The sequence below is a fragment of the Prionailurus bengalensis genome, chromosome D4 (genome assembly GCF_016509475.1).
Source record: "Prionailurus bengalensis isolate Pbe53 chromosome D4, Fcat_Pben_1.1_paternal_pri, whole genome shotgun sequence".
Taxonomy (NCBI): Eukaryota; Metazoa; Chordata; class Mammalia; order Carnivora; family Felidae; genus Prionailurus; species Prionailurus bengalensis.
In genome coordinates this window covers 24,174,469-24,202,026 of record NC_057359.1, presented here as the reverse complement: position 1 = coordinate 24,202,026, position 27,558 = coordinate 24,174,469, and the positions used below count along the sequence as shown (strand labels likewise).

At 42.5% G+C, this 27,558-nt stretch overlaps 1 protein-coding gene across 2 annotated transcripts in view; it reads left to right on the top strand.

The window, feature by feature from the left end:
* Positions 1-1,613: 1,613 nt before the first annotated feature.
* RASEF (RAS and EF-hand domain containing) overlaps positions 1,614-27,558 on the top strand; it is an 80,189-nt gene continuing 54,244 nt past the window's right edge. Inside the window, exon 1 of one of the 2 annotated variants that reach the window (XM_043565263.1) lies at positions 1,614-2,337. In XM_043565263.1, the coding sequence (XP_043421198.1) occupies positions 1,907-2,337 (431 nt within the window). In that variant the 5' untranslated portion in view covers positions 1,614-1,906. The remainder of the gene's footprint in view (positions 2,338-27,558) is intronic. The other variant, XM_043565262.1, reaches the window with a different exon arrangement.

The window sequence follows — 27,558 nt, the reverse complement described above, 5'->3', positions numbered from 1 at the left end:
ATCTTTAGACTAAACAGGAAAGCACATAAACTCAAAATCAATAACAATTTATATTGCACTGATGATAAAATTCATTTCAATGTATTAGCTGTCCACTTGTATGGAACTCTATTCACTTAGCAATTAGATTGCTAAGACCGGGGCCTCTAATAGAATGCCTCTCATAATTTACCAGTTGAATTTACAGATGGCGATTATCAGTGGTATTTACGGCTTGATAGATGCTGAGTGTTGACCCTGTTTATTGTACTATTCAAGAATTAACAGTTTCTCAGAGGGTTAGCGCTTAGCTTTATGTTTAAGAACACCAGCCTGAGGGAATGTCAGTCAAATCCCCTACTTTATTTTAATCATATAAAAAAATCAAAGTAATAAGCAATAAAGAAAATCCATAATGAGATAAAATGGAAATACAGACTCATAACTAAAAGAACTGGCAGTAAATAAAAGAACGTGTAAAGCATGGAGGGAATGGACAAAGTAAGTAAAGTAGGAATAACCAAAATGCATTTTCACAGGCTATTAGAATCACCAAAGGGAACATATGCATAAGTCATATAAGACAGTGAGGGTCTCTTGGAAACAGGACAAGATTTTTAAAAAAAATCAAAATGACAGAATTTTAAAGATCTTGTACCCATTAAACAGTCAATATTAAAGAAACAATAGTATTGTTGAAATAAGTGTTTAAGATCAAAGGGTAACATGCATTTGGATATAGAGTTCCCATAAGATTTGTTTAAAAAAAGGAAAAAAGCAACCCCAGTCTTTGTTTAAATGCTGCTGCCTGCCAAAGTATTTGGGTTATTAAATCTTTTTTTTTTTTTTTTTTTTTTTTTTTTTTTGAGAGAGAGAGAAAGAGAGCATTAGCAGGGGAGGGACGGGCCGGGGCGGGGGGGGGGGGGGGTCACAGGATCTGAAGCAGGCTCCAGGCTCTGAGCTATCAGCACTGAGCCCCACACAGGCTTGAACTCACTGAGGGTGAGATAAGGACTTGAGCAGAAGTTGGATGCATAACCGACTGAGCCATCTAGACGCCCCAGTTTTTACTTTTTTCTCAGGTTGAGGAAACAAGGACTGAGAAAAAATTACTTGGATGTGGGTATCTGGAAGATCTATGTGATTTCTAGTGTGTATTAACCAGTTGTACCTTAATGTTGGAAGGACCTGGGTTAAGGAAAGCCGGTAAAAACAGAGAACGGGGTCTTCTGTAAATCGTCTAGTTTACTTTGTCAAAAAACTTGTATATGCAGAAGTTTACCAATTTTCCGGAATTACAAGAGAATAAAAATACACATAACGTTCACCAACTTGGAATCCTACACCTATCTTCGTTTTCTCTTTTTGTCCGGTTAGCTTTGCACACCTCTGCCAGCTCTTGGCTTTCCTGAGCAGTGTTTACGCGGAAGGGCCTGGGGACTCTAGTGCCAGGGTTCCGGCCGGGCCCCTAAACCCAAGAGCCCCCCAACCCAGGTGCCCCCGACTGGAGCTCGGCGCGGAAAGCAGAGCGGGTTCCGGAGGCGTGGGAACCGGAGCCGTGCGCTCCTCCTACCTGGCTGGGCGGAGCCGGCCGGCCCGGAAAGTGAAGGCCGCCGGTCCCCGGCGCTCAGTTGCGGGCGGACGGGGCTGCGCGGTGCGCGGAGTCGGGGGGGCGCACTTAACACTGCTCCTGGGCCGGTAGGGGCAGCGCGTGGGACCAGCGTCGAAGCGCGCCGCCCCCAGCCCGCCCAGGAGCCTCGCCCCGTCCGGACATTCCTGCAAGTGGCCGAACCAGCCGGACGAGCCCGGCTCTCCGCGGTTCCCGGCGACAGCAGGTGGCCCCGGAGTTCCTGCCGTCACCTCAGCCCCGGCGGGCAGCGCGCCCCGTCGCGCCCCGGAGCTGTCTGGGCTGTCCCCGCCAGGCGGGATGGAAGCGGACGGGGACCAGGAGGAGCTGGCCCGCTTGCGCTCCGTCTTCGCTGCCTGCGACGCGAACCGCTCGGGGCGCCTAGAGCGCGAGGAGTTCGGCGCGCTGTGCGCGGAGCTGCGCGTGCGGCCGGCAGACGCCGAGGCCGTGTTCCAGCGTCTAGACGCCGACCGGGACGGCGCCATCACCTTCCAGGAATTCGCGCGCGGCTTCCGCGGGGCCCGCCGCGGGGGGCGGCACCGGGGCTGGGGGCCTCGGGAGCCCGCGTCCACCGCGGGCCAGGTGGAGCCCGACCGCGAGGACGGCGAGGAGGACGAGGGCGACGAGGACGCTGCGGAGACGCTGGCAGCACCCTGGGGTCGCGCGAGCCCGGTCCAGGCTTGGCAGGACTTCCAGGCGCGACTCGGGGAAGAGGCCAAGTTCATCCCCAGGTGCGTGTGTGGGTTGGAGGGCCGAAGGTGAGGATGGTGTTTCCTGTATTCCGGGTCCACGGACTCTAACTTTTTCAAGTCGAGACCCCCTAGAGTTGAAGAACGGGAGTGCGTTCAGAGTTCGGGTTTGGGGAGAAAGTTTTGCTTGCTCATTTCTGAGTCCTGCACAGGGCACTTTGTTAATTACCTGGGTCACAGTGAATTCCGCAGGGTCTAGAGTTTCTTCCCAGGCAAGGGTTTGGGAGCGCTCCCTACATTTAATCGCACTTTTTACCAAGGCCTCCAGGCTGCACCCCGGAGCGTCGCTGCGATCGGCATACTCTACAAGTAGTTTTTGTATTTGTTGTTTTCTTACAACTACATAGAAGATCAAACATGTTGGGCATTTATATTCCTGGATTCGCATATTCATTGATGCGTACTGTGTTCTAGGCATTTTACAGAGTTCGTTCATTTAATTGTTGCAACAACCCTGGGAAGTGGGTTTTCTTATTTCTGATTGTTGGAGAAACTTAAAGACTCAGAAATTTAGACCTGTAAGACATTAAGGGACTTGACTAGTTAATAAAAGAGCAGGGATTTGATCCTAGATATTGTTGAACTGAAAAACTGGTTTTATACAATGGAATCAAATGGTAAAATCATACAATTAATTCTCTACTCCTATGGCTCCGACAGAAATAATATCAAGTTACTAACTTACTTCTTAGGGGTTAAGGGAATGCCTGCAGGGGCAGGGCAGGGAAAGAAAGATACTCAGGTTTTATGCAAGAGTAATTTGCATGTGTCCCTGCTTTCCTGCCATGGTATGTCTTGAGCTGCCAGTTTCACTTCTTCCTCTGGCACTACAAACACGTGAATGCTGTAAAAAGTGTATTTCTGCTCTCTGTTTGGATTTTTGGTTGAAAGCTTATGGAGCTCTGACTGTCATTATTAATAACTGAAAGGTGTCATTCTGGCTGACAATTCACATATCTTAGACTGAAGACTCAGAGAAGCAAGTAGCCCTGGGAGGGGACAGTGGTCTGGCTCACTCATTCACAGCGTGGACCTGCAGACCTGGAGACCTGGGTTCCACTTCCTCCTCTGCCCAGCTCCTCCCTCCAGTTTGGAAAGTGAGGCATGGAGAGTGACTCAGTGCAGTATGAGACAGATGTGTAGAGAAAGTGGGTGTGATACCCATTTTTCTGTTATTTACAAATGAGTTAAAATGCAGTGGCTCTACCAGGAAAGTAGAAAAATGTAAACATTGCTATAAACAGTATTCTTTGTGTTATCTCTTATCTGTAACTTGGTTTAGGTCTGCCTAATGAAAAGTAACAACTTTAGGAATAAGGAAAGGTGAACCCATGCCATGCTTTCTATCCACACGCGGATCTACTTTTCACAGTTGTGAACTCTCAGCAGCAAATATATGACACTTAACCATTAAGTGATTTAGAATGATCTTCTTAGAATCAGTATACAAACCAGGATTTAATATTGGTGATATTGTTATTATCATTTCCAAACTCTTCAAAGGTTATTAAATTTTATGGGCACCAGGGTCACCAGTAGACTTGTTTTAAGCCCCACCCCCTTCTGATTGGAGATTAACAAGTACAATATTTGTCTTCCTGTACTTGTTCAAGTGGAAAAGAACTAAACTGAGCTGCTGCATCTGATTGTTACCATGGCAGCCATTAACTGTTTTTGGTAAATTGAATTGCTTCCATTTCACTTTCCTCATACAGCTGTTCACCTTCCGTTCCTCTAATCCAAATGTGATAACACTCTTTTGTTATTGATAATGCCATCAGCATTATTTCAGCCAAATTAATTCTGCAAACATTATTGAGTGCTTATTTTGTGCCAGGCACTGTCTTAGGTACTGTCCTAGGTCCCTGGGGACAAAGAGAAGTATGGAATGTAGTTCATGACTTCAGGAAATTTATAGTGCAGGTGAAACATTTCTCAAAAAATTCATGAAAGAACATTTAAAGGTGAGAGGGTTTTTTTGCAAGAAATTCCATACATAGAGGACAGTCCAACGGACTACTATAACCGGGAGCTTTCTTTGAAGTCTTGAGTTTTTATTTTTAAAAAGTCATGGGGGCGCCTGGGTGGTGCCTGGGTGGTCAGAGCATCTGACTCTTGATTTTGGCTCAGGTCATGGTCCCAGGATCATGGGATCAAGCCCGTCATTGGGCTCTGCACTGAGTGTGGAGTTGTTTCTGTCTCTCCCCCTCTCTGTCCCTGTCCCCAGTTAGTGGCTGCACGTGCTTTCTCTTTCTCTCTCAAAAATAAAGAAACAATAAAAAAGGTCATGTATTTGTTCATTTTTCCCCATAATACATTAGGGCTTATTTTAATATAAAATACTATATTTTCCTCCAGTGGGAACATTGTTTCTGTAGGAGGATGTGCCATTTTGCCTGGTGGCTTTATCCCATGCTTATCCAAGGGGTTTTCATGCCTAGTTTGAGAAGAACACATATAGATGTAAGAATGTTGGGCTCCTTTAAAGGTACAATGTAGTAGTGTTGACAGAGTTTCCCATTTGTAAGACCATTCAAGCTCCTAGTGTAAAATATTAAGCAAGTTTGGGTTAAACTCCCCAGTCGTCAGTAATTGTGATCTTAGAGAAGAAATAATGTTGCACTGTCTGAAAGGATGAAAATGGTCTCTGGGATGTGTGTCAGCACACTCACAAATTACTTAGCAGATTAAAGGGGACTGTCCAGAGTAGTCAAGTGACCTGTTAACCTGAACTGGGCAGGTGTAAATGGTCTTCAGGGTCAGGATGGCCATCACCACTTCCTAGAATTAGGAATTCCTAGAATTCCTAGAATTAGGTCAGCCAGCAGGTGAAACCAGAATGGGCATGGCCATGTGGTTATATAAGAGAATTCAGTAAGGGAAGATTGTACAGGGCCAAGAAAACTCCACGAAGCGGGAAGAGAAGGTTGGGTGAGAGATAGAGAACAGGCTTGTAATAACCTAGCCTGGCCAATTTCTTGTGCCAGGTGTGTTATGAAAGAGAGTTTTGTACCTAGTACGTAATAAATGTGCTCACTAAATGTTTGCAAAAACGAATGGAATAAACCTCTGTTCTTTGATTCCTTGGTTCATATATTGAGAATGCAGTTAGTTCATGTTATGTGCACTTTCTTCATTTGTTTTGTTGATTCCTTCCTTTTTTTTTTTTTTTTAATACTCTGGTGTGAGCTGTTTATGGTGTTCTAAGATCAGCAAAGAAAGAGAGAAATAGGGTGTGTGTGTGTGTGTGTGTGTGTGTGTGTGTGTCTACATGCATGTGCCTGTGGGTGCATTGAGCATTTGACCAGGGGTGGGGGGATGGCAGAACTCTTTCCTCTAGTTGGAGCTGAAGCTTTTCAGAGCTTCCTTAACTCCATTTGCTGCGAATTGTGTTGTGATTTGATTTCACTTTGATAAATCAGTTTTGAGCCCCATGTTTTCACAAACAGAAACATGAGGATCCAGCTGCCACCAAAACCACAATGGATTTGTGCATGGGCACAGGTACTACAATGGCCAGATTAGGGACAGACCCAAGGTGGTGCTTGTAAGGTAACAGGTGTTAGTGTGATTGGTGACCCACTAGGCAGGACAAGGATGCCATTTGTTCAGGCACCCAAATCAGTCCTGTGTGGTTTCTTATGGTTTGTGACCTTTGTACACACACGGTGTTGAAGGGGAGACTTTTATATTGACAATTTAGAAAGAATAAATTTAATTGAGAAGAACTGAAACTACCGACCTGTGAGTTGTGTATGGGGTGTCAAAAACAGTGTACTTTAGCATCTCCATATAATTGTAGGGATGATTATGGAAATCGAGAGAAAGATCCATGGCTGAACACCAATCCCATTTAAGCAGGACATTTTTAAAACATGTAGCTACAAGTAGGCTGAAGTATAGTTTCCCTACTGCTCAGGGTTTCTTTTACATTTCCCCTTCTTGGGTTCCACGTTAGCCCTTTCCAGTCTGGTTGCATTTATTTATTTATTTATTTATTTATTTATTTATTTATTTATTTATATTTATTTATTTATTTATTTATTTATTTATTTATTTATTTATTTATTTATTTTTGAGAGAGAGCACGCACGCACAGCTGGGGAGGGGCCGAGAGAGGGAGATACAGAACCTGAGGCAGGCTCCAGGCTCTAAGCTGTCAGCACAGAGCCTGATACAGGGCTCAAACTCATAAACCGTGAGATCATGACCTGAGCTGAAGTCAGATGCCTAATGGACTGAGCCACCCAGGCTCTCCGTGGTTGTCTTCTTTTAAAATAGCATGGTTGTTTCATGCAGCCCCTTCCTTTCCATGGTCTGGTACAAGATCACAAGATGGGGAGGCAGAAGAGAGATAAAGGCAGAGAAAGAAAAACTCAGAAAGAGGGCTGGAGACTTGGAGCAAGAGAGGGTACAGGTGAGGGGAGAGGAAAGAGATCAATAGATAGATGGACAGATTGGATAGTGCCTCAGTTTCCCCTCTCTTTCCACTGAAGAGGCCATGAGCCACCTTGAGACGGAAGAGGCAAATCAGCTTTGCTCAATCTAATTTTAGCTCTTGAGTGTCTCCAAAATGTGGGTATCTTGGTGCTTTGGACTGTGTGTTTGTAGATAAGTATATGTTTTCTACTCATGTGGCCAGGAATATATCTGGTGCTCATCCGGGGAGATAAAGATTTGTTCTAGCCTTGAGACATGACAGTGGGTTGGATCCCAGTCCTGGAAAAGGATTAAGGGTGATTTTGCCTGTGTCTGATATTTACTTCTGGGGCTGGCTTTGGGATCTATCAGTGTAGTAGCCACAGGCTTTCCAGAATTCTCTGCCTTTTCTGGGTTCAGAAGTGGGGTGTTTATATGTATATTTATTTTCTAACTGTTGCTGGTCTTTTGCTTTTTGTTTTCTCCTCTTCAGTACATCTTCTGTTGTAATTCAGTGTGTCATTTCCCTGCTGCTGAGCGGGAGAAATGTGTCTGTTAAGAAAACCGCAGCTCAGCCTCGAACCTTCCAAGACTTGCTCCTGGGCTTTGTAGGGGTCTGCCGGTGGCTTGGCTTTTATGGACTCTACTTGATGATGGTCCCTTCTGGTTTTGATAGTTGAATTTCATCTCAAGGTGATAGTTTCATTTAGGTCTCCTGGCCCCAGAAATGTATTCTGGCCTTCCTGTCCTTGGAAGACTATCTGTTCTGGCCATGTGGTTAGTGGCCTGCTCAGATTGTGAGATCTCACTGATTGTTCAGGTCTTTATTCTCAGGTTTTGATAAGAGATGATTTATCCCGCCCTTATGAGGTGGGCATAAAGAAAAAGGCTTAAACTGGGGTGTCCTTGGGAAGACTGCACTCCAAGAACCATAGACTGTTCTCTTAGCTTGGCTTTTAACCTGAAATTTTGATTTACTCCTCTCCCAAATCACTGTTCAGATTCAGGGTCATACTACTCCTATCACTGTACATATAGATATCTTTACCTGTTTCTGGGGGCACCTGGGTGGCTCAGTCAGTTAAGTGTCCGACTTTGGCTCAGGTCATGATCTCACGGTTTGTGAGTTGGAGCCCTGCATCAGGCTCTGCTGTTCATGTGGAGCCCACTTCACATCCTCTGTCACCTCCACTTTGCCCCTCCCCTGCATGCACTTTCTCTCTCTCTCTCTCTCTCTCTCTCTCTCTCAAAAATAAAAAAGAAAAAAAAAAGAAATCTTTACCTGTTTCTTCATTTCCACCCGGGTTACACAATTATTTCACTTGAAAAATGGAAGTAGCGCCATTGCACTGATCTGCCTTGAATGGAGATTTGGAGGCTGACAGCAGAAACGGGACCCTGTAGGTGATGGGAGAGATCGGAGCACCATGGGCGTTCAAATGCCTGGGTTTTTCCTCCTAAGATGGTGTATGCAGTACACATTCTTGGTTCATGTGTAACTTGTTAAAGCTGAGGCAGCTCCTGACTGCAGTGTGTAGTTGGAAGGAAGAAGCAGGAAGAGATTCTTTATCGTGGGCATTCAGGCTGCTTCTGTTTGATGACATTAGTCTTCTATCAGGTTGTAAAATGGAAAGTAAACACTGCTTTCTACAGGGAAGTTGTAACGGGGGAATATATGTATGACACATGATTTTCTTGGAGTTAGTTCCTCAAAAAAATTCCATTGCTTCAACTTGTAAATATCCAGGATTTTCCAAATTATAATTACTTTTGTCAGAGCAGTTATAAAAGGAGAAGAGTGAATTGTGACCTTTAAGGACTTAGTTTGTATGTCTTATAAAAAGATAGACAGATGCAGTAACTCAAACATGTTTCTGTAATTCTTTCTCTCATTCACTCAGTGTGCCTCCCAGTGTCCTAGGCACACTAGAGAGACTTTGTAGACTTGACCCTGACCTTCAAAGAGCTTATTGTCCCACCTTAAATACATAGGAGTTTCTGATACCTGAAGGACCTGGGATGAGGTATAATCTGAAAAAATACCTCTTGGCACATACCCTATGCTGTGGACATTTCATGTCAAGAGTGTTTCTGAAATCAGACCCTTTGAGGTCTTTCCATGTGTACCTGGGAGTCTTAGAATCCTAAATGTTTTTGTTTTCATTTCGATGAAATATAACACAAACTGATTTGCACACGTTTGGAATCACCTGGATGACTCCTACGTCAGAGATTTGGCCGCTCTGTTTCAAAGCCTGTCTTTGTGGTTAAGATTGTGTGGCATCCCCAGCACTGCATTCATAGGCAGAACAGTGCATGGTGATATGTTCATGTCAAGTGGCTGACAACACAAAGCAAAACTATGCCTGACACTTGAATTTACCAGGGTACCTTCTCAGGTAGGAAACAAAGGATGCGCACACTAGAAATGGTAGCTTTCCCAACTCTGTGGTTTGACCTTCAGAGTATGAAAAATTGGAATTTCCACTTCAAATCTGAATTTTTCACCATCTTTTATAAGCTGGCATCACTCACAGCACTGAGTCTACATCCAGCATGACAGTTCACTCATGAACTGTCCAAACTGTTGGATTGTCTGTGGTCTCTGTAGAAAGTGATGGGAGAGTGGGGTTTTGGTTGTGTCAATGTGCTCCAAAGAGCCACGTGCAAGCTCTGCTACCATATTGATGTTGGCTACGGTGATTTAGTTTCAGACGGAAGTGTATCCCCTGTCAGGTTAGATGAATGTTGCTAATTCTGACTTCATTGATTTTGTAAATGCATGTTGGTCTTCTAAGTGTTTTGGAGCTATAAGTATAGGAAGTTTATATATGGTTTATGTTTGTTCCTGGTTAAGCAACATGGTAAAAACAATATTTATGTCAACCCTGGAACTCATAGGAGATATTTTTAAGTAAGGTCTGCATGTAATCAAGTGTGAGATACACTGTTCTAAAAAAGACTTGAGGGGCGCCTGGGTGGCGCAGTCGGTTAAGCGTCCGACTTCAGCCAGGTCACGATCTCGTGGTCCGTGAGTTCGAGCCCCGCGTCGGGCTCTGGGCTGATGGCTCAGAGCCTGGAGCCTGTTTCCGATTCTGTGTCTCCCTCTCTCTCTGCCCCTCCCCCGTTCATGCTCTGTCTCTCTCTGTCCCCCCCAAAAAAAAAACAAAAACAAAAAAAACGTTGAAGAAATAAAAAAAAAAAGACTTGAAATTCTCAAGAACAATGTAGGATTGGAAATGTTAGTTTATTTATCATTGCTTATCAATCTTGTCTATCTCTCTTTTTTAAATTTTTTTAAATGTTTATTTATTTTTGAGAGAGAGAGAGAGAGAGAGAGAGAGAGAGAGAGAGAGAGACTGCAAGTGGGGGAGGGGCAGAGAGAGAGGGAGACACAGAATCTGAAGCAGGCTCCAGGCTCTGAGCTGTCAGCAAAGAGCCTGACGTGGGGCTTGAACTCACAAACTGTGAGATCATGACCTGAGCCTGTCAGATGCTTAACCGACTAAGCCACCCAGGCACCCCAGTCTTGTCCATCTTCTAACTTGAGGGCATAATACTGTTGAAGAAGTTCATCTTGAATGGTTCCCAATCTTGTCATTTAATCCAACAGAAGAAACTTACCTTTTTCTCTGTCCATCCTTCCTCCCTCCCTTCTCCTTCCTTCCTTCCACCCATCCTTCCTTCCTTCCTATAACATGTTTTTATATCCACATGTGCCTGGGACTGGGCTAGATACTGGGTGTTTTATTTTTTTTTTTTTAATTTTTTTTTTCAACGTTTATTTATTTTTGGGACAGAGAGAGACAGAGCATGAACGGGGGAGGGGCAGAGAGAGAGGGAGACACAGAATCGGAAACAGGCTCCAGGCTCTGAGCCATCAGCCCAGAGCCCGACGCGGGGCTCGAACTCACGGACCGCGAGATCATGACCTGGCTGAAGTCGGACGCTTAACCGACTGTGCCACCCAGGCGCCCCAGGGTGTTTTAAAATAGTACCCTGTCAGGGGCGCCTGGGTGGCTCAGTCAGTTGGGCGTCCAACTTTGGCTCAGGTCATAATCTCACGGTCCATGGGTTCGAGCCCCGCGTCAGGCTCTGTGCGGACAGCTCAGAGCCTGCAGCCTGGTTCCGATTCTGTGTCTCCCTCTTTCTCTGCCCCTCCCCTGCTCAAGCTCTGTCTCTGTCTCTCTCAAAAATAAATAAACATTAAAAAAATTTTTTTAAATAGTATCCTGTTAGAAATCAGAGTTTCTTGGCCAGTTTGTCTCTATCCAGAGGTGATAGCATCAGTGAGGTTATAGAATGGGAAGAATCATGGGTGGATGGTCTGAGTTCAGCTCTTACTGGTGGTCAGAAATCAAACAGGTAAACTAAAATTCAGAGTTTCTTCCTGTCTTCGATACAGAAGTCGTATCCTTCTAGCTCCTATGATGGTGTTACAGTTCCATTGAGGGACTCTAGGCACCTGTCAGATGACCTCCAGGTTCCCTTCTCTTACCATCCTGTGGGTCGTGACTGATGTCATGGAGGTGGGGGTCACAAACTCAGGGGTCTGGGGCCAGATGAGTAACACTGAGCTGGTGGAGAAGAGTCCGGGCCCAAAACCAGCCTCTCTGAACTGTCATGCTGGATGTAGGCTCAGTGCTGTGAATGATACCAGCTTATAAAAGATGGTGAAAAATTCAGATTTGAAGTGGGAATTCCAATTTTTCATACTCTGATGGTCAAAGCACAGAGTTGGGAAAGCTACCATTTCTAGTTTGCACATCCTTTGTTTCCTACCTGAGAAGGTACCCTGGTAAATTCAAGTGTCAGGCATAGTTTTGCTTTGAGAATCCATGTTGATGTGAGCATGTGATTGCACGGTACCCTAAATTAGGACTTGGGCTGCTGCTTCCACTTCCCAAGTTTGTGGGTAGTATTTTTTGACCCAAAGAGAGTCTCTCTCTCTACCACTGTTTTTTTTTCTCCTGGATATTGTTGTACTTTTCGGAGTCACCTTGTTCAGGCTTAACAGATGTTGCTTGTACGATATTTTCTGCCTCCAGGTTTTGCTGCCCTGATAGGTGCGTCCTTGGGGGAGGAGAGCTGAGTTCTGAATGCATTGGGATGTCCAGAACCCCTTTTACCCTAATGTCTTTCTCTTCATTTGAAGCTAGAACAACATTTAAGGCATGTCACAGTTTTTAAGCATATCTTAATTTTTAAGACTTGTAACAAAGTCAATCAGAATGGAATGACTTCTGATTAAAAATAAAGGAATTTGGGTATAAGAGGTACTGCAGTGGTATTATCTTTTACTGTTGGAATACTTTGTCCTTCAGACAGAAAATTTTTCACAGATGAAAAGATGCTCAACAATACTAATCATCAGGGAAATGCAAATCAAAACCACAATGCAATACCGTCTCACAGCTGTTAGGATGGCTATTATCAAAAAACCAGAAAGTAACAAATCCTAGTGAGGATGTGGAGAAATGGAACCCTGGTACACTGTTGGTGGGAATATAAAATGGTGTAGCCACTATGGAAAATAACATGGAGGTTTCTCAAAAAATTAAAAATAGAACTACCATATGGGGTGCCTGGTTGGCCCAGTTAGTTAAATGTCCAACTCTTGATTTCCGCTCAGGTCATGATCTCATGGTTATGAGATCAAGCCCCATGTCGGGCTCTGTGCTGACAGCACTGGGATTCTCTCTCTTTCTTTTTCTTTTTCTCTGTCTCTCTCTCTCTCCCCCTTTCTGTCCCTCCCCAACACGCAAGCACACTCATCCTCTCTCTCAAAATAAATAAATAAACATTAAAAAAAAAACCCAGAACTAGCATATGATCCAGCTTCTGGGTATGTATACACTTCTGGGTATGTATACAAGAGAATTGATTAAAATGAGGATCTTAAAGAGATATCTGCACTCTCACAATCATTGTAGCATTATTCACAATAGCCAAGAGGTGGAAATAATCTAAGTGTCCACTGACAGACGAATGGATGAAGAATATGTATATAATACAATGGAATATCATTTAGCTTTAAAAAAAATAAGGAATTCCCACAGTGTGGGACACCGTACATGAACCTTAAGGAATTACACTAAGTGAAACAAGCTAGTCACAGAAGGACAAAGACTGCATGATTCCACTTATATCTTAAGTATCTTAAGTAGACTCCTGGAAGGAGAAAGTAGAATGGTGGTTGTAGGGGCGGGGGGGGGGGGGTGGGGGGGTGGGGGGAGCGACAATGGAGAGTTCCTGTTTGATGGGTATAGCCTGTCAGTCATTCAAGATGAAATCATTCTGGAGATTTGCTCTACAATAATGTGCAGTACAGGACTGTCCACTTAAAATTTTGTTAAGAAGGTAGATTTCATGTATGTTTCTTACCATGATAAAAAAAGTTAAAGAAATATGAATTTTTTTCAGACAGATAAGAAATTTGAAGAGTTATCAAAGCTCTGTGCCTTGATTTCTGTTTGTGTCATTTGTTTCTGAGCCATCCCAAATACAGGGTCTGTGAAGCTTTGCCCCTTGAATGTACTCATACTGGCTGTTTTTAGGCAAGCAGGCGGAAACACTTGAGGTAATGACACATTCTAAGAGCACTCTCTCACCACACACATACACCAAGGGCAGTCACTATTCAATTTCAATTTTTTTTTAAATAGTTTTGGGACATTTTATGAGAATGTTCAACCACAATACCCCATTGTGATTATTTACAATTATAAAATTATGGAGCATGTTCAGGTGGCCATTTTGTCATAATATTTTTGACCAGGAATATTTTTTAAATGTCTGGATATAAAGCAAACATGTGCAAATGAGTTATTCATTTTGAAATCCGAATGCAGTGGTGAGAGTATCACCTGCTGGCAGAGGTGAAAGGGCTCACGGGAGCTAGTGGCACATCCACTGACTTGTGGCTCATCTACGGGGCATGGCGGCTGTGCCATTTCATCCCTTGACGTGACACGATCACTTCGTAATTCTTGCTTCCGTAGAACAGAGTTATAGTCTGCTCTGGGCTGGGGTGGAAGAATTCTGGGAGAGTCCATCGACATTTGCTTTGAAAATCCATGTTTTAGGATGTTCATATGTCATGCTTTCTGACTGAAATGCTATAAACCAGTGTTGGTGTTTGTGATGCAAAATATTTTTTCTTTTCCTCCTTGGGGATCCATGGCACAGCATGTACTTCACAGTCTGGCAGAAATGGTTAGCTTGGGGATGTTAATGAATGAATTACAGTACCGGCATTCTGCTCTACCATGGTGTATGCATTCCAGAAAGACATAATATTCTGCAAACACATAGGACATATGAAGAAGGATAGGATAGGGCCAACCACTCAATATTATACACCTTTGTAACCAGAACACTGGAAAAAAAAACCCAGTAACAGCTCTAATAAGATACCAGCACAATAAAAAAAAAAAGCCATGTTAGATTAAAAAAAAATTTTAATGTTTATTTATTTTTGAGAGAGAGATAGAGAGACAGAGTGTGAGCAGGGGAGGGGCAGAGAGAGAGGGAGACACAGAATCTGAAGCAGGCTCCCAGCTCCTAGCTATCAACACAGAGCCCAATGTGGGGCTTGAACTCATGAACCATGAGATCATGACCTGAGCCGAAGTCAGACGCTTAACTGACTGAGCCACCCAGGAGCCTCAGTCATGTTAGAGACATAGACATGGAAATACAACAGCCCAGGAATACCTGCACATGTTTTAAAAAACAAAAGTATAGGATATTACAGTTTAATTTTTTTTTGAAGATTAAGGTAGCTTGATGGAGGAGGTATATAGGTTGTGGCTGCTGAGTTATAGGGACAAGGACAAAATGCACAAAGCTCTGAGAGAACCAGGACAAAGCATGTGGACCATCTGTGCCAAGAGGAAGGCCCCCGGCCGAGTGGGCATTGTGTCGGCCCTGTATTTACCTCAGCTGCCGCTGCAGCTTGGGGAATGGACTTGCATTTGGTGGCTGTTACTTGGGGGCACAGAGCCTTAATATGCTGGGAAACACAGCTTCCACTTCAGCATCACTCACCTGTTGACCTAGGAAACAAGCTGGTTGATGCTATAGGAACACACATTGTGGTGGAGCAGTCCTGGTCTTCAGTACAAATTCATGAGGGGGCAGGGCCAGGCACAAAGCCAGCGCTGAGTGGGAGGTTGGTTCTGTGTGTACAGATTCAGAGGCTTTGTACTGGTCTAAGCGGATAATGCATTGCCTTGCTGCTAATAGATTATAGTGAATAAGCTGTCTTTAGGCCAATAAAAATCCATCAGTCCCCAAAAGTCTGAAGCTTTTTCAGACAGGTTATTACAATCCTAATGAGCCCTGTGACAATTAAAATGTTACGATATAGCTGAGCATTTGGAGCCCTTAAAAAGTGACCTACTCCATCGAATGACACTTAAAGTTCGTATTTGCCAACTGAAAAATAATTCAGTTCTTATTGAATTCAATTTATTCAACTGAGTAAGTTGAATAATCTTATTCAGCTCTTTTAGGCAGTGCTAGCTTGTATATGCTGTGAAGCTGGTATATGTTTGTTTATGTGTGATTAGCCCCAAAGTGCAATGATGTAAACTACCATATTATTTAGGGTTCCCTAGAGAAACAGAAACTATAAAGTGTGTGTGTGTGTGTGTGTGTGTGTGTGTGTGTGTGTGTGTGTATAAGAGAGAGAAAGGAATTTATTTTAAGGAATTGGTTCTTAGATTGTGTAGGCTGGCAAGTCCAGAGTCTGCGGAGGTAGACCAGGAGGCTGGAGACCCCAGGAAGAGTCATTGCAGGCAGAGGGACAGGCAGAATGCCTTCTTCCTCCAGGGAGGTCAGTCTTTTATCTTAAGGTCTTCAGCTAATCGAATGAGGCCTGCCTGCATCATGGAGGGGAATGTGCTTTACTCAGAGCCTACTGATTTAAATGTTAGTGTCATTTACAAAATGCCTTCACAGCAACATCCAGACGTGTATGACCAAGTGTTTGAGTACAGTAGCCTCACCAAGTTGACACATAATATTAACCACAGCCACTAAGAAACTTTTTCAGATGTTCCCAGTTTCTGAGATTCCCGATGTCTTGGGAATCAGTTTTGAAAAGATCAGAGACCATTTTAAAATGCATCTAGGTTATAAAATATATAGCAGAAAACTTGTGGATATTTACTTGAATCTGGAAAAAAACCCCGGTACGTATGTTATATTCCTCCCGCGCCCCTTCCAAATGCCTAAACAGTCCAAAACAACATTCCAAATTTCTGTGGCAGCTTTCTGTGGTTCCTGTTATTTTTCTATCTGCCAAGAAAAGGCTTGCCCTGCATGTGTTTATGGCTCTGAAATGCCCCCTGGGGGGAAATGGGCTTCCTCTGTATCGCTCCATCCTTACCCTGCAGTCCCACTCTTCATCACAGTATCCGTGAGTCTGAACCAAGCACCTGACAGAAGAGGCATTTTGGATTGAAGCAGCCTTGGCTGCATCAAGCCACGCCAGCATTCCACACTGTTGCCCTTTCCCGGGCAAACCATCTGCTTGCCTGCTTATGTCTTCCTTCTCCTCCTTCGCTTTCTTTCCATCCTTCCCTTTCTTTCCCTCCTTCCCTCTTGCAGATGCTGTGGAAAAGTCATTATGCCACGAAGTCCAAAGATAATGAGAAACATTATGAAGTTCCTTAGAGTAGGGAAGGTTCTTCCTCTACTGTCCCCAACTACTAGTTTTAGTCCCTGAATTGGTAGCTCCTAACAAGGATGCAATTTGAGAGGCATAGGGAATCCCAGAAGTGTTCCACCAGATAAAAGTCCTAAAATTCAGCCATAAGAAAGCTGCTAGTTGCATGCTCATTTTTCAGTTCCCAGGAGCTCAACAGACACTGCTTTCGTTATTATTTTTTTTTACTTTTTTAAAGTTTATTTATTTTGAGAGAGAGAGAATATCCCGAGCAGGCTGCTGGCATGGAGCCTGATTCGGGGCTTGAACCCACAAATTGTGAGATTGTGCCCTGAGCCAAAAATCAGGAGTCGGTCGCTTAACCATCTGAGTCACCCAGGCACCCCAGCAGACGCTTCTTTTAAATCACACCTTTTCTCAGGCACTGCTACTCAGCAGTGCAGACCAGCAGCACTGGCAGCACCTGGTAGTGGTTCTAGAACCGCAGACTCTGAAGCCCCACCATGAACCTGCTGAAGCACTTGCATTATAAGAGGGTCCCTGGGTGATTTGTGCACATTTTAAACTCTGTTAGGGAGGAGCACCTGGGTGGCTCAGTCCGTTAAGCGTCCAGGGTTGCCCTGGTTGTCTGAAATCTGAATTGTGAAGTGTTCCTGACAGAATTTACCATGAAGATAAGTAATTGATACTTCACTGAATATATTGTGTATTTTGTGAATGTATTCTTCAAAGACGTACGCATACAGAACAGTTCACAGAGCTTAATCTTCCTTGATCTTCCCAGATGGAATGCTCACGTAATCGGCATCCAGATCAAGAACCTGAACATTTTACCAATTTTTCCGAAGTCCCCAGTGCTCCCTTTCAATCCCTGTTGTCCTCAGCCCCAGAACAGTCATTATCCTTTGCCTTTTTTTTTTTTAACATCTATTTATTTTTGAGAGACAGAGAGAGACAGAGCACAAGTGGGGGAGGGGCAGAGAGAGAAAGAGACACAGAATCCGAAGCAGGCTCCAGGCTCTGAGCTGTCAGCACAGAGCCCGACATGGGGCTCGAACCCACAAACCGTGAAATCATGACCTGAGCTTAAGTCGGACGCCCAACCGACTGAGCCACCCAGGCGCCCCGCCAGGGTTTTTTTGTTTTTTGTTTTTTGTTTTAATTTACATACAGGGCCCCAAACAGCGTATCTTCCTTCCTGTGCTCCACATTGCGTTCATGAGCTTGGAGTTGTACATCTGTCATTTCCATTGCTATAGAGTATCCCTGTGTGTAGAGTATCCCATAAATAAATGGATTTACTTATCCATTTGGGAAATTTCTGCTTTGTGGCTGTTACTGTACAATGAGCAGTCTGTCACATGTCTTTGGTAAACACATGGACACATACAATGCATTGCTCTTAATAACTGGAAAATGATTTAAGATTTCCTTGCTAACTCAGGGACATCATCATGAAGTCTGGTTTCATCCTGGGCTGTAGTATAGTGATATCCCCAGGATTTGCGGAGATAGTAGTTCAGCGTGGCTTTCTGAGTTCCTATATACATTTTCTCTTCTAGCTGTCAGGCTACGCAGTGACACTTCATGACTGTCAGTTCTTCCTTCCTGGGTACCTCCATCTGCTGAAGATTCACAAAGCAAATGATTAGAATTGTGTTTTCAAACCTCTGTTTGAATGCAGGTTATTCCTGTACTGAGCAGGGGTATCGTAGAGGCTGTTTTTTATTCTTTCTTGGCTTTCAACCTTCTTTGGATTCTTCTTGGTGCCAGATCCCTGAATTTTAGGTGGCTGGAGTTTTGTTGTCATTTTGAAATTATGATTATGATTATGATTATGATTATGATTATGATTATTATTTGCAGTCTTAATTTTTATTCCAGTTAGCTCCTTTTCCCATGTTCATTTTGAAAGTTCTGCAAAGTAGACCTGATAGTTCTAAAGTATCTTTGTAGAAATGATGATACTTGGATAAGCACAAACATTCAATTTTATTATTATGAATACATGTGAGAAATAGGTGTCTAGTCAAGAGTAGGAGTGGGCATATGCTTGGATGAGCCCATGGGGAGTCTGGCCAGGTGTGGGGGCTTTCACCTGTGTCATGGGCCTCCAGGCCAATAGCTGGTCACTGAAATTATTTTTCATGCTCTTTTTTTTTGAAGTTTATTTATTTATTTTGAGAGAGAGAGAGGCTGAGAGGGGAGAGAGAAAATCCCAAGCAGGCTCCGTGCTGTTAGCACAGAGCCAGGTGTAGGGCTTGATCTCAAGAACTGTGAAATCATGATCTGATCCAAAATCAAGAGTTGGACGCTCAACTGACTGAGCCACCCAGTCACCCCTTTAATGCTCTTTTTTATGAGTCTTGGGGAAATGCTACAAAAACTATCCATGGAGGTAAACACCTACTACAGCTTTGTGCATTCTCTTTATCCACTCATATGAATTTTTATAATAATTTTATTGCTTATTTAATTTTATTAAGCCCCTTCTTTAGTACTTGGATTGAAAGCAACCATTCGACATCTATTTCCATTTTATTTAGTAGCGTTTGGGCCAGTTGTATTGCCCAGAGGGGATGTTTTCCACGCACATGAGAGCAGAGGGCAGCTCATACCACAGGGAACCAGAGCTACAAACCAGGGAAGAGTAAAGGTTTGGGACGAAAAATATAAACTGAGATAAATGTAAATACACAGCTCACTGAGATTGCCTTCTTTTTTTAAAATCTGATGAACCAGTGAGTTAAGATGATGACTCAATTAAGAGACCAGTTGTTCTTTTCTTGGCTCTCCTGAGGGGCTGAGGTCAGATTCCCTCAGTAGATAGTGTTTGCAAATCTGAAGGTTGTTTGCTAGTGGGCTGCGGCTCTGGAAACTCCTAAGTGGATTTGTTTTCAGGACAACTGATCCTGGTATAATGTGAAAAAGTCAGATTTTGATAGGATTTTTGGCTGCTTTCTTTTTTTTTTTTTTTTTTTTTTTAATCACATTCCAGAAAATCACCCTTTGGGTGTTGAGAAAATCAAATGAAAAAGTAATTAAACTTTCCTGCAGGATACTTGGAAAGCATTGAAATGGACAGTTGATGAGCAGTGGAGTGTATCTCGGGAAGCTTCTCCCTTGTGGAAAACACGCCCCAGGCACCACTGAATGAGACCAGTGGTCTCTCAAAAGGTCTTAGCTGTTGAAATGTCAGATTAATGGTATCAGCAGCATTTTACTTTAAAAGGGAAATGTGTTCAAAAACATTATGAGGAAACCTCTACAGCGAATTTAACTTTAGTTTAATATTTTGGATCCACCTCTTCGTGTAAAACAGAGAGACTGGAAAGCCATTATTGATTTATCTTTATGTTTGGTGGTTAGGTAAGAAGGTATGTAGGTAAAAATCAATGTTACTTTAAAAGAAGTAGATTAAAAAATTCTTTGCTATGCTTTTCATACAGTAACTAAACAAACATTGCCATGTATACAAATAGTTTTAAGGTAGTTCAAGGATGCCGTAGAAAAAACTTTCTTATTTAATTACATGATCTTTCAGAGAAAACTGTAGTAACCCTTGAGAGAGGTTTTTAAGAAGGCCAGAGCGGGTTGTATATGATGTACAACAAAATTTCTTGCCCATATCATCCCTACACCGGCATAAGGTCAAGATTTAACTGTTCAAGAAAATGTGACTATAGCTTTGGCACCAGTTATCTTTCCATGATGTCAATAATAATTTAGCATTATATGAATAATCAGTAGTAGGTTTTTAACATATACTAAATACAAATTCAAGAAATATGTTTGCTGCTGAGTGAACAGGTAGGATGCACTTATATTCCAGAATATGCTAATTTTAGGAGAGAAAAAATGTGCTCTTTAGTGGTACTCATGATTCTGAAACGAAAATGTACATGTTCGTTTGTTACAAATGCATCCTTGTTTATTTTTTTTTTAATTTTTTTTTCAACGTTTATTTATTTTTGGGACAGAGAGAGACAGAGCATGAACGGGGGAGGGGCAGAGAGAGAGGGAGACACAGAATCGGAAACAGGCTCCAGGCTCTGAGCCATCAGCCCAGAGCCTGACGCGGGGCTCGAACTCACAGAGTGCAAGATCGTGACCTGGCTGAAGTCGGACGCTTAACCGACTGCGCTACCCAGGCGCCCCTGCATCCTTGTTTATTAATGAGAAAATACAGTTAGGATTCACAACATTAGTTCAGCCATTCAGCTGGAGTTCTGATTTCAGCAACCTCAGAACACAGAAAGGCAGATCTGAGGTGGATGGACAACAAAGGCACCTGTGCCTATTAGAGATATTAGTGAAAAACCTCTGCAGGACAGACAGTTTCTGGAGTAGACAATTTTGGACTCTTTCCTAGTATTATATGGTAAGTATTGGGCACGTCCCCTGTTAGAAACAATGCAAAATGAGAAAAGGGAAAAATAAATGAAAGGCAGCAGTGGGTTTAGAGTAACTGTACGCTCTTGCCTGTAGGGTTGAGATGTGCTTTCTGGAAAGCCCTGCTTTCTCACAGCGTTCAGGAGGGGATTGGCCCTTCTTCCTTGGCAGTTCGATTTCCCTTAGTTAGTCTCATCTCTGACTCTGTGACCAGCAAGGTTCATCTGCTCCCTCCTCAGCATGGACTTCCTCAGCCAACCTCAGATCCAGCAAGGAAATCCATATTCTCTTCTCCTCTTCAGCTCCCACTGAGTCCTCCTTCTCTAGGCTCTGGCCTCCTTTATTCATTGATGCAAGATCTATGTCAGGTCAGCTCTCTGGTGCTGCAAGGGATATGGAGGCTGATATGGTAACAGGGAAGGTAAACGTTCACAGAAAACAGTCCACAGAGCTTCAGATGAAGTGTGGCAGGGGATCTGAAGGGGAAGATTTCTTGTGGTTGAAACAGGGCAGGCTTCATGGAGGAGGCAACTTTTGGGAGAGCCTTGACTGATATGCAGGGTTCACTTTCTGAAAGAGCTTTTTATTTATTTGTTTGTTTTGAAATTTATTTTTTTGTGAGAGAGAAAGAGAGAGAGCACGCAAGCAGAAGAGCAGCAGGGAGAGAGAGGGAGAGAGAGGAATCCCAAGCAGGCTTCATGCCATCAGCAGAGCCCAGTGTGGGGCTCATTCCCATGAACTGTGAGATCATGACCAGAGCCAAAACCAAGACTTGGACATTCAACCAGCTGAGCTACCCAGGTGCCCCAGGGTTTACTTTCTAGATAGGAAATACAAAGGGTTTTGATTTGATCAGAGAGCAATATCAAAGTACACTTTGACCAGGAAGGGATGCATGTGTTTCCAAACCCTTTTTCAGTCTTAAAATTTGAAAAAAATGGTTAAGGAATGGGATGATGTGAAATCAACCAAAGTGACGTATTTTATCTGAACATTGTCTCCTTTGTTGAAAATTTATGTATTACATGTTGAGCACTGTCGAAAATATTTGAGGACAGTGAGCACCTAAGAATGCTTAGAATATGAGCAGGTTGAAGGAAATGAAGTAGGAAGTAGAGTGGTCATAGAATTGATCCTCAAACCCAGAATTTTCCTGTGAATAAAATGAGAGAAACTAATATGCTTGAGATTATCTAACTTTCTTGGAATTGTGTTTTATTGTCTGACAAATTGCTTTTATTATATATGTGGTCCTTGAAATAGTTCTACTCAAAAAGTTTTAAAAATAAGGTTATTTCTAAAACATACACACATTGTATATACATTAAGGCAAAGAAAATCTTTTGATCAATCTTGTGACTGTTAAAAAAATTGTGTAAGTGGAATAGTTAGTTTTGGAAAATACTTCAGCACTTTAATCAGTTACTTATTCATCTTATTCATACTACTACTTCTAGTACTTCCACGAAGAATATATCTTTCTTCATTGTGGTCTTTTATGCTTTTTCTGCGCCATAAAATTGTTTGTGATCTTCTTTAGAGTTCCATTTTATGATTATTAAATTTGAAATTATTGACATCAGCATTAAGGCTTCTTTGAAGGTCATCATGTTTTTAACTGAGAAAACATTCTCTAAGTGCTGAGGTACAGTCATAGAGAAAATTCTGCCGTAAGCTTAGAGCAAATTCTGATAAATGGCAGATATTCTCAATTGTATTTAGTTTTAGTATGGAGAAGTGTAAATATTGACATACGTAAATATTTCCACCCTTGATGGTCACAAGTTCTATGCTTTCTGTCTTCAAAGTACTTTCAAAGTACTTTCTTTGACAAATACTTTGACAGATTTCTTAAGTTTTACAAGATAAGACTTGTCAGATGAGTTGTCTCCTATTATGATTCTTAGGAATGTTTTTCAGTACTGAGATGCTCCAGAATTGTAAGCCTTTTCAATTTCATTTTATTTTGGTACAGAGTATAAATTTAATCAAGTAAAAATAGGAGGTGGAGATATTCCAAATCATAATTACGGAATTTTAGAATTTAATTTGTGCAACATTTGAGCTCTTAATCTGTTTAGTTCATCAGTGCCTTCCTGTTTTCAGGCTTATTTTTCAGTGAATTCCAACCTCTAACAGCTACAGAAGCTGAAGGTAGTTTTTGTAGCTCCCATTGTTGACTAATTTGATAAAAGTTTTCCAGCAGCTTTTGAACAAAATGTAATGCCAACTTAGGGGACAGGTTTACAAAAAAAACATAGGATGATTTGTTAAGTAGTTCTCGAAAGGTTCAAATGCTTCCAAAACTTGAATGATGATAAGCCACGAAAAAAAGTAATCTCCACAATAATGTTTAGATGCTGTGATGATATGTGTGAATATATTTGAAATTCTGATAGCTACAGCTTCTCTTTCAGTTGGTAAGAATATCAAAGCCTGTTTGGGTGCAGTCATATGCACCACTGACAGTTCCACATGTATTTCTACTCCATACATTTCTTAATTTAGTAAAAATTTAATTTTTAACTAAAAGATTTTTACTAAAAGTGCTTTCGTTTTATATTGCACTGAATTTATAGTCACATTTGTAATGAGTTTGGATGTTTTACCTTCAACAAAATGAACTTCCAAAAGCTTTACTCTGTATGAAGTGGATGGAAAAAACAAAATCAAACCATTATTGTAATTAACTCCACTGATTTTCTTTTAGAAGCATTGATGACACTGATATAAAACTGGCCTCATTTATCTCTGCAGAGTTCTTTTTCTGCTAACCAGAGACACATAAACACTTGTTGCGTCACCATGTGCATTTGTACAAGAAAACTTGGAAGTGAAAATACACAGAATCAATTTAGAAAGATAGTCTTTTGATCTAAGGGAAGGGTCATGCTTTGCATGCTTTCATTCTACAGCTGCATGAATGAATTGTAGACCCTGAACAGTTTTCTTAAAAGATGTAGATGCGGGGCGCCTGGGTGGCTCAGTCGGTTAAGCGTCAGACTTCGGCTCAGGTCATATCTCACGGTTTGTGAGTTTGAGCCCCGCATCTGGCTCTATGCTGACAGCTCAGAGCCTGGAGTCTGTTTCAAATTCTGTGTCTCCCTCTCTCTCTGCCCCTCCCCCTACTCATGCTCTGTCTCTCTGTTTTTCTCAAAAACAAATAAATATTAAAAAAAAAATTTTAAAAGACGTAGATGCTTTTAGGAGATTTGTTATTTATTATCTTTTGAATTTCTTGCGGTTAATGGTATCAGTCTGGTCCACCATGGTGGAGGCTAAATGTTGACAAACTTTTTTTTTTTTTACAAAAACTTCTTTTGTTTAGAATGTTTTTAGATTTACAGAAAAATTGTGAAGATAGTACAGAGTTTCCTTATAACTTGTATCCACTTTCCCCCAGGATTAACATCTTGTGTTGGTATAGTACACTTGTTAACAATTAGTGAACTGATCCTGGTACATTCTTATTAAGTCCATACTTCATTAATATTTCCTCAGTTTCTCCCCAGTGGACTTTTGTGTTCCAGCATCCCATCCAGGACACCACATTCCGTTTAGTTGTTATATCTGCATCAGTTCCTCTTGGCTGTGACAGGTGGCGAACATGATGATCAAGTTACACATTTATCACCATCATTTTTGTAGAAAGGAGATTTGGTACTTACCTTTTTAAAGCATGAACCTTTGTTCTTTGAAGTCATTGCTGCTAGAAGGGTTTATTGCAAAATGTAAAGGCATTACTATTCAATAAAATAAGTAGTTATACATGTAAGTTTTACTAAAATGGTTCAGTTACAATAACAAGAGCATTCTAGTTACTTTCTGTTGCTGTGGGGCAGGGTGGTCCGACTTCTGTTTTATGTACCAATTTCATGTACACTGTGCCTTTAATTTCCTAATTTCCCATTGATTTGGCCACACAGCTGCCTGGCTGCCCTGTGCATCTTGCAGGTAGTGGCACAATAGGCTGGTTGCCCGGATGGCCAGCAGGGCAGCCGTCCCCAGCCTTTCTCCACCACCATCTGAGATCCACAAGAGTTACCTGTCTACAGCTTCTGTTGTCTGAGCCTAATGTGTCTTATCAACGAGCATTCTGTTCCTTAGTCCTGAAAGGAAAGGCTTAGTTACACTGTGTCTGAAAAGGATCAGGAAAGGAGAGATGGGCTTATCACTGATTGTCTTCTGATTTAGCCACCTGTTGGTGAGAAGTTTCTCCACTGCATGAGTGGGGTATGTCACACACCACTAGGTGACAGCAAGAGGTAAAAGGGTACAGATCCACAGCTCACCCTGGCTTATTGTAATGCAGCTGTTAATAACTTCGGTGCATAGTTAGTACATAGTTTAGTAATAGTTACCTACTGTTAATGTAGCTTTTTGATTAGCATTTATCCAGAATTTTCCTTTTTTTTAAGTCAAGACAGAATACAGGACAACAGGATAAACTGAGATTATCAGGCAAACCTGGGAAGGTGACAGATGTCTTCTAAAGGAAAATTTTGAATAGGAACTGATGTGGCACTCTTTTATTTTCTCCCTAACTCCCATCTTTCTTACCAAAACAAAGAGATTTTCAGTGAAAATACACCAGCTTGCACTAACATTACTGGATTATGCCTACATTTAACTTGATGCCAGGTAAATTGATAGAAGAGAAATACTGGGGGTATGAACGTGCAAGGTCAGTACTCTTAAGTAAAGAGGTATGTATTCTCACATACACCTGCACACATGTAGAGCACGCTGACAATGTGATATCCATATATAAAAAAAACTGTTCTGCACCTAGGGGCAAGATGTGAACGAAGGCCCGCCCATTCCCTTGTGTATAGAAAGCTAGGCCTGCATTGCCCCATGTTCATTACTGTGCTCAGGGCCTTCTGTTAATAGACTTATAACAGGGATCAAAGGAAGGTCCATTGGCCCTCGGCCTGTTTGTGTAAATAAGGTTTTATTGGAGCATAGCCAAGCTCATTCATTTATGGTTTGTCTATGCCTGTTTTCATGCTACAATGGCAAGGTGGAGTATTTGCAACAGAAATCGTAAATGCTTTCTGACTGGTGCTTTACAGAAGACTTTTACTGACTCTTTCTTTTGGAGCACTTGGACCCAATTCCAGCATGGGTGGGGGCTGACCTCTGCACCCCCTCCCCCACCAAAACCAAGCAATCCTTGAACACCAGCAGGGTGTTCAAGAATTCAACTCAATTCTGACAGTTGGAGATAACATCAGATGCCATAGGTTAAGGGTTCATCCCCCATCCCCACTGCAGATGCCAGTCACAAGCCCCAGGCTGTTACCTGTGCTTCTGACTGATTGGGTTTCAATTAATTCACTAGAGAGGCTCACAGAACTCGGGGAGACACCTACTTAACATTTACCAGTTTATTAAAGGGTATGACATAATATGTATCAGCCACATGAAGAGATACCTAGGATGAGGTCCTAACCAAAGGAGATTCTGTCCTCATGGAGCTTGGGGCCCACCTCGGTGGCACATGGAAGTGTTCTCGTTTTCCCCAAACATGGAAACTCTCTGAAAAGGAGCAAAAAGATGTTCTCTTGGGTTTTTATGGAGGGTTCATTACACAGTCATGATTGGCTAAATTGTTGGCCATTGGCGCGTCTCCTCTCCCTGGAGGTCATGGTGTGGGGTGGGTGGGGCTGAAAGTTTCAACTCTTTCATCCTATGGTTGGTCTTCCCGGCAACCAATCACTGCCCTAGGATGGGATCCAAAAGTCACCTTCGTTAATAAAAAGACTCCCATTTCACCTTTATGGCGCTGCAGCTTTTCAGGAACTGTGGATGAATACCAAATCTATCTAAGAAATGTATTTTGGTCACCCGAGTGACCAAATATATATTTCTTATGAATCATTATATCACACACCTGGACCATAAGCTTTGCAGACTGACCTTGGGCATGACCCAGTTCTCATTTTTTAGTTTCTTCGGCACTGGCACCCATAAGACAGCAGTTCTGTCTGTGACCTGATGTGGTCCACATCGCACCACTTTTTCCCTTTGGGCCCCTTCCCAAAACACAACCCAGAAGCACACAGGAGATAACCCCTAGTTCTTTCTAATGCATTGGGGTAGAGGAGTCAAGAGCAATAACAGACCATAATAATGACCAACATTTATGGATTCCCTGCAGTGTGCCTGGTACAGTTGTGTGTGCTTCAGTAGGAGTTAATGGTCGCATTATGTGGTAGGTTCCATTACTGTCCTCGCTTTATGTCTGAGGAAACTGAAGCTCAGGAGGTTAAGCGTTTTGCCCTGGGTCACGAAGCCAGATGTGGTGAGGAAGCATTTGATTTAGCCAGGCCATTACACTTCCCCCACGCACTATTCATTCATGACTGAGGCAGGCCTCAGCTGTTGGGAGCGTGCCCTCCCTAAACCTTTAGCACAGTGCCTCTTGCTGTTTGTCTTCCTCCCTCCATTGGTAAACTCCCAGTAACTAAATGTCAGTGATTTCAAATAGGAAGCAATTTACAATTTGAAATGTTTCTAGACTTTGAATCATCTCCCAGGGAGTTTCCATTTTAAAATCTTTGCTGGAATGTTACCCATATAAGTGCTTAGGGAAGTAAAATACTCGTCAGGGTGATGGGAGTCCTGAAGGAATTTTATCCGTGGGAGATGTATTTGGGAGGGGGCCTGGATGAGGCACTGGTGGTTGAACACCCAGACTACATCATCCTCTGCCT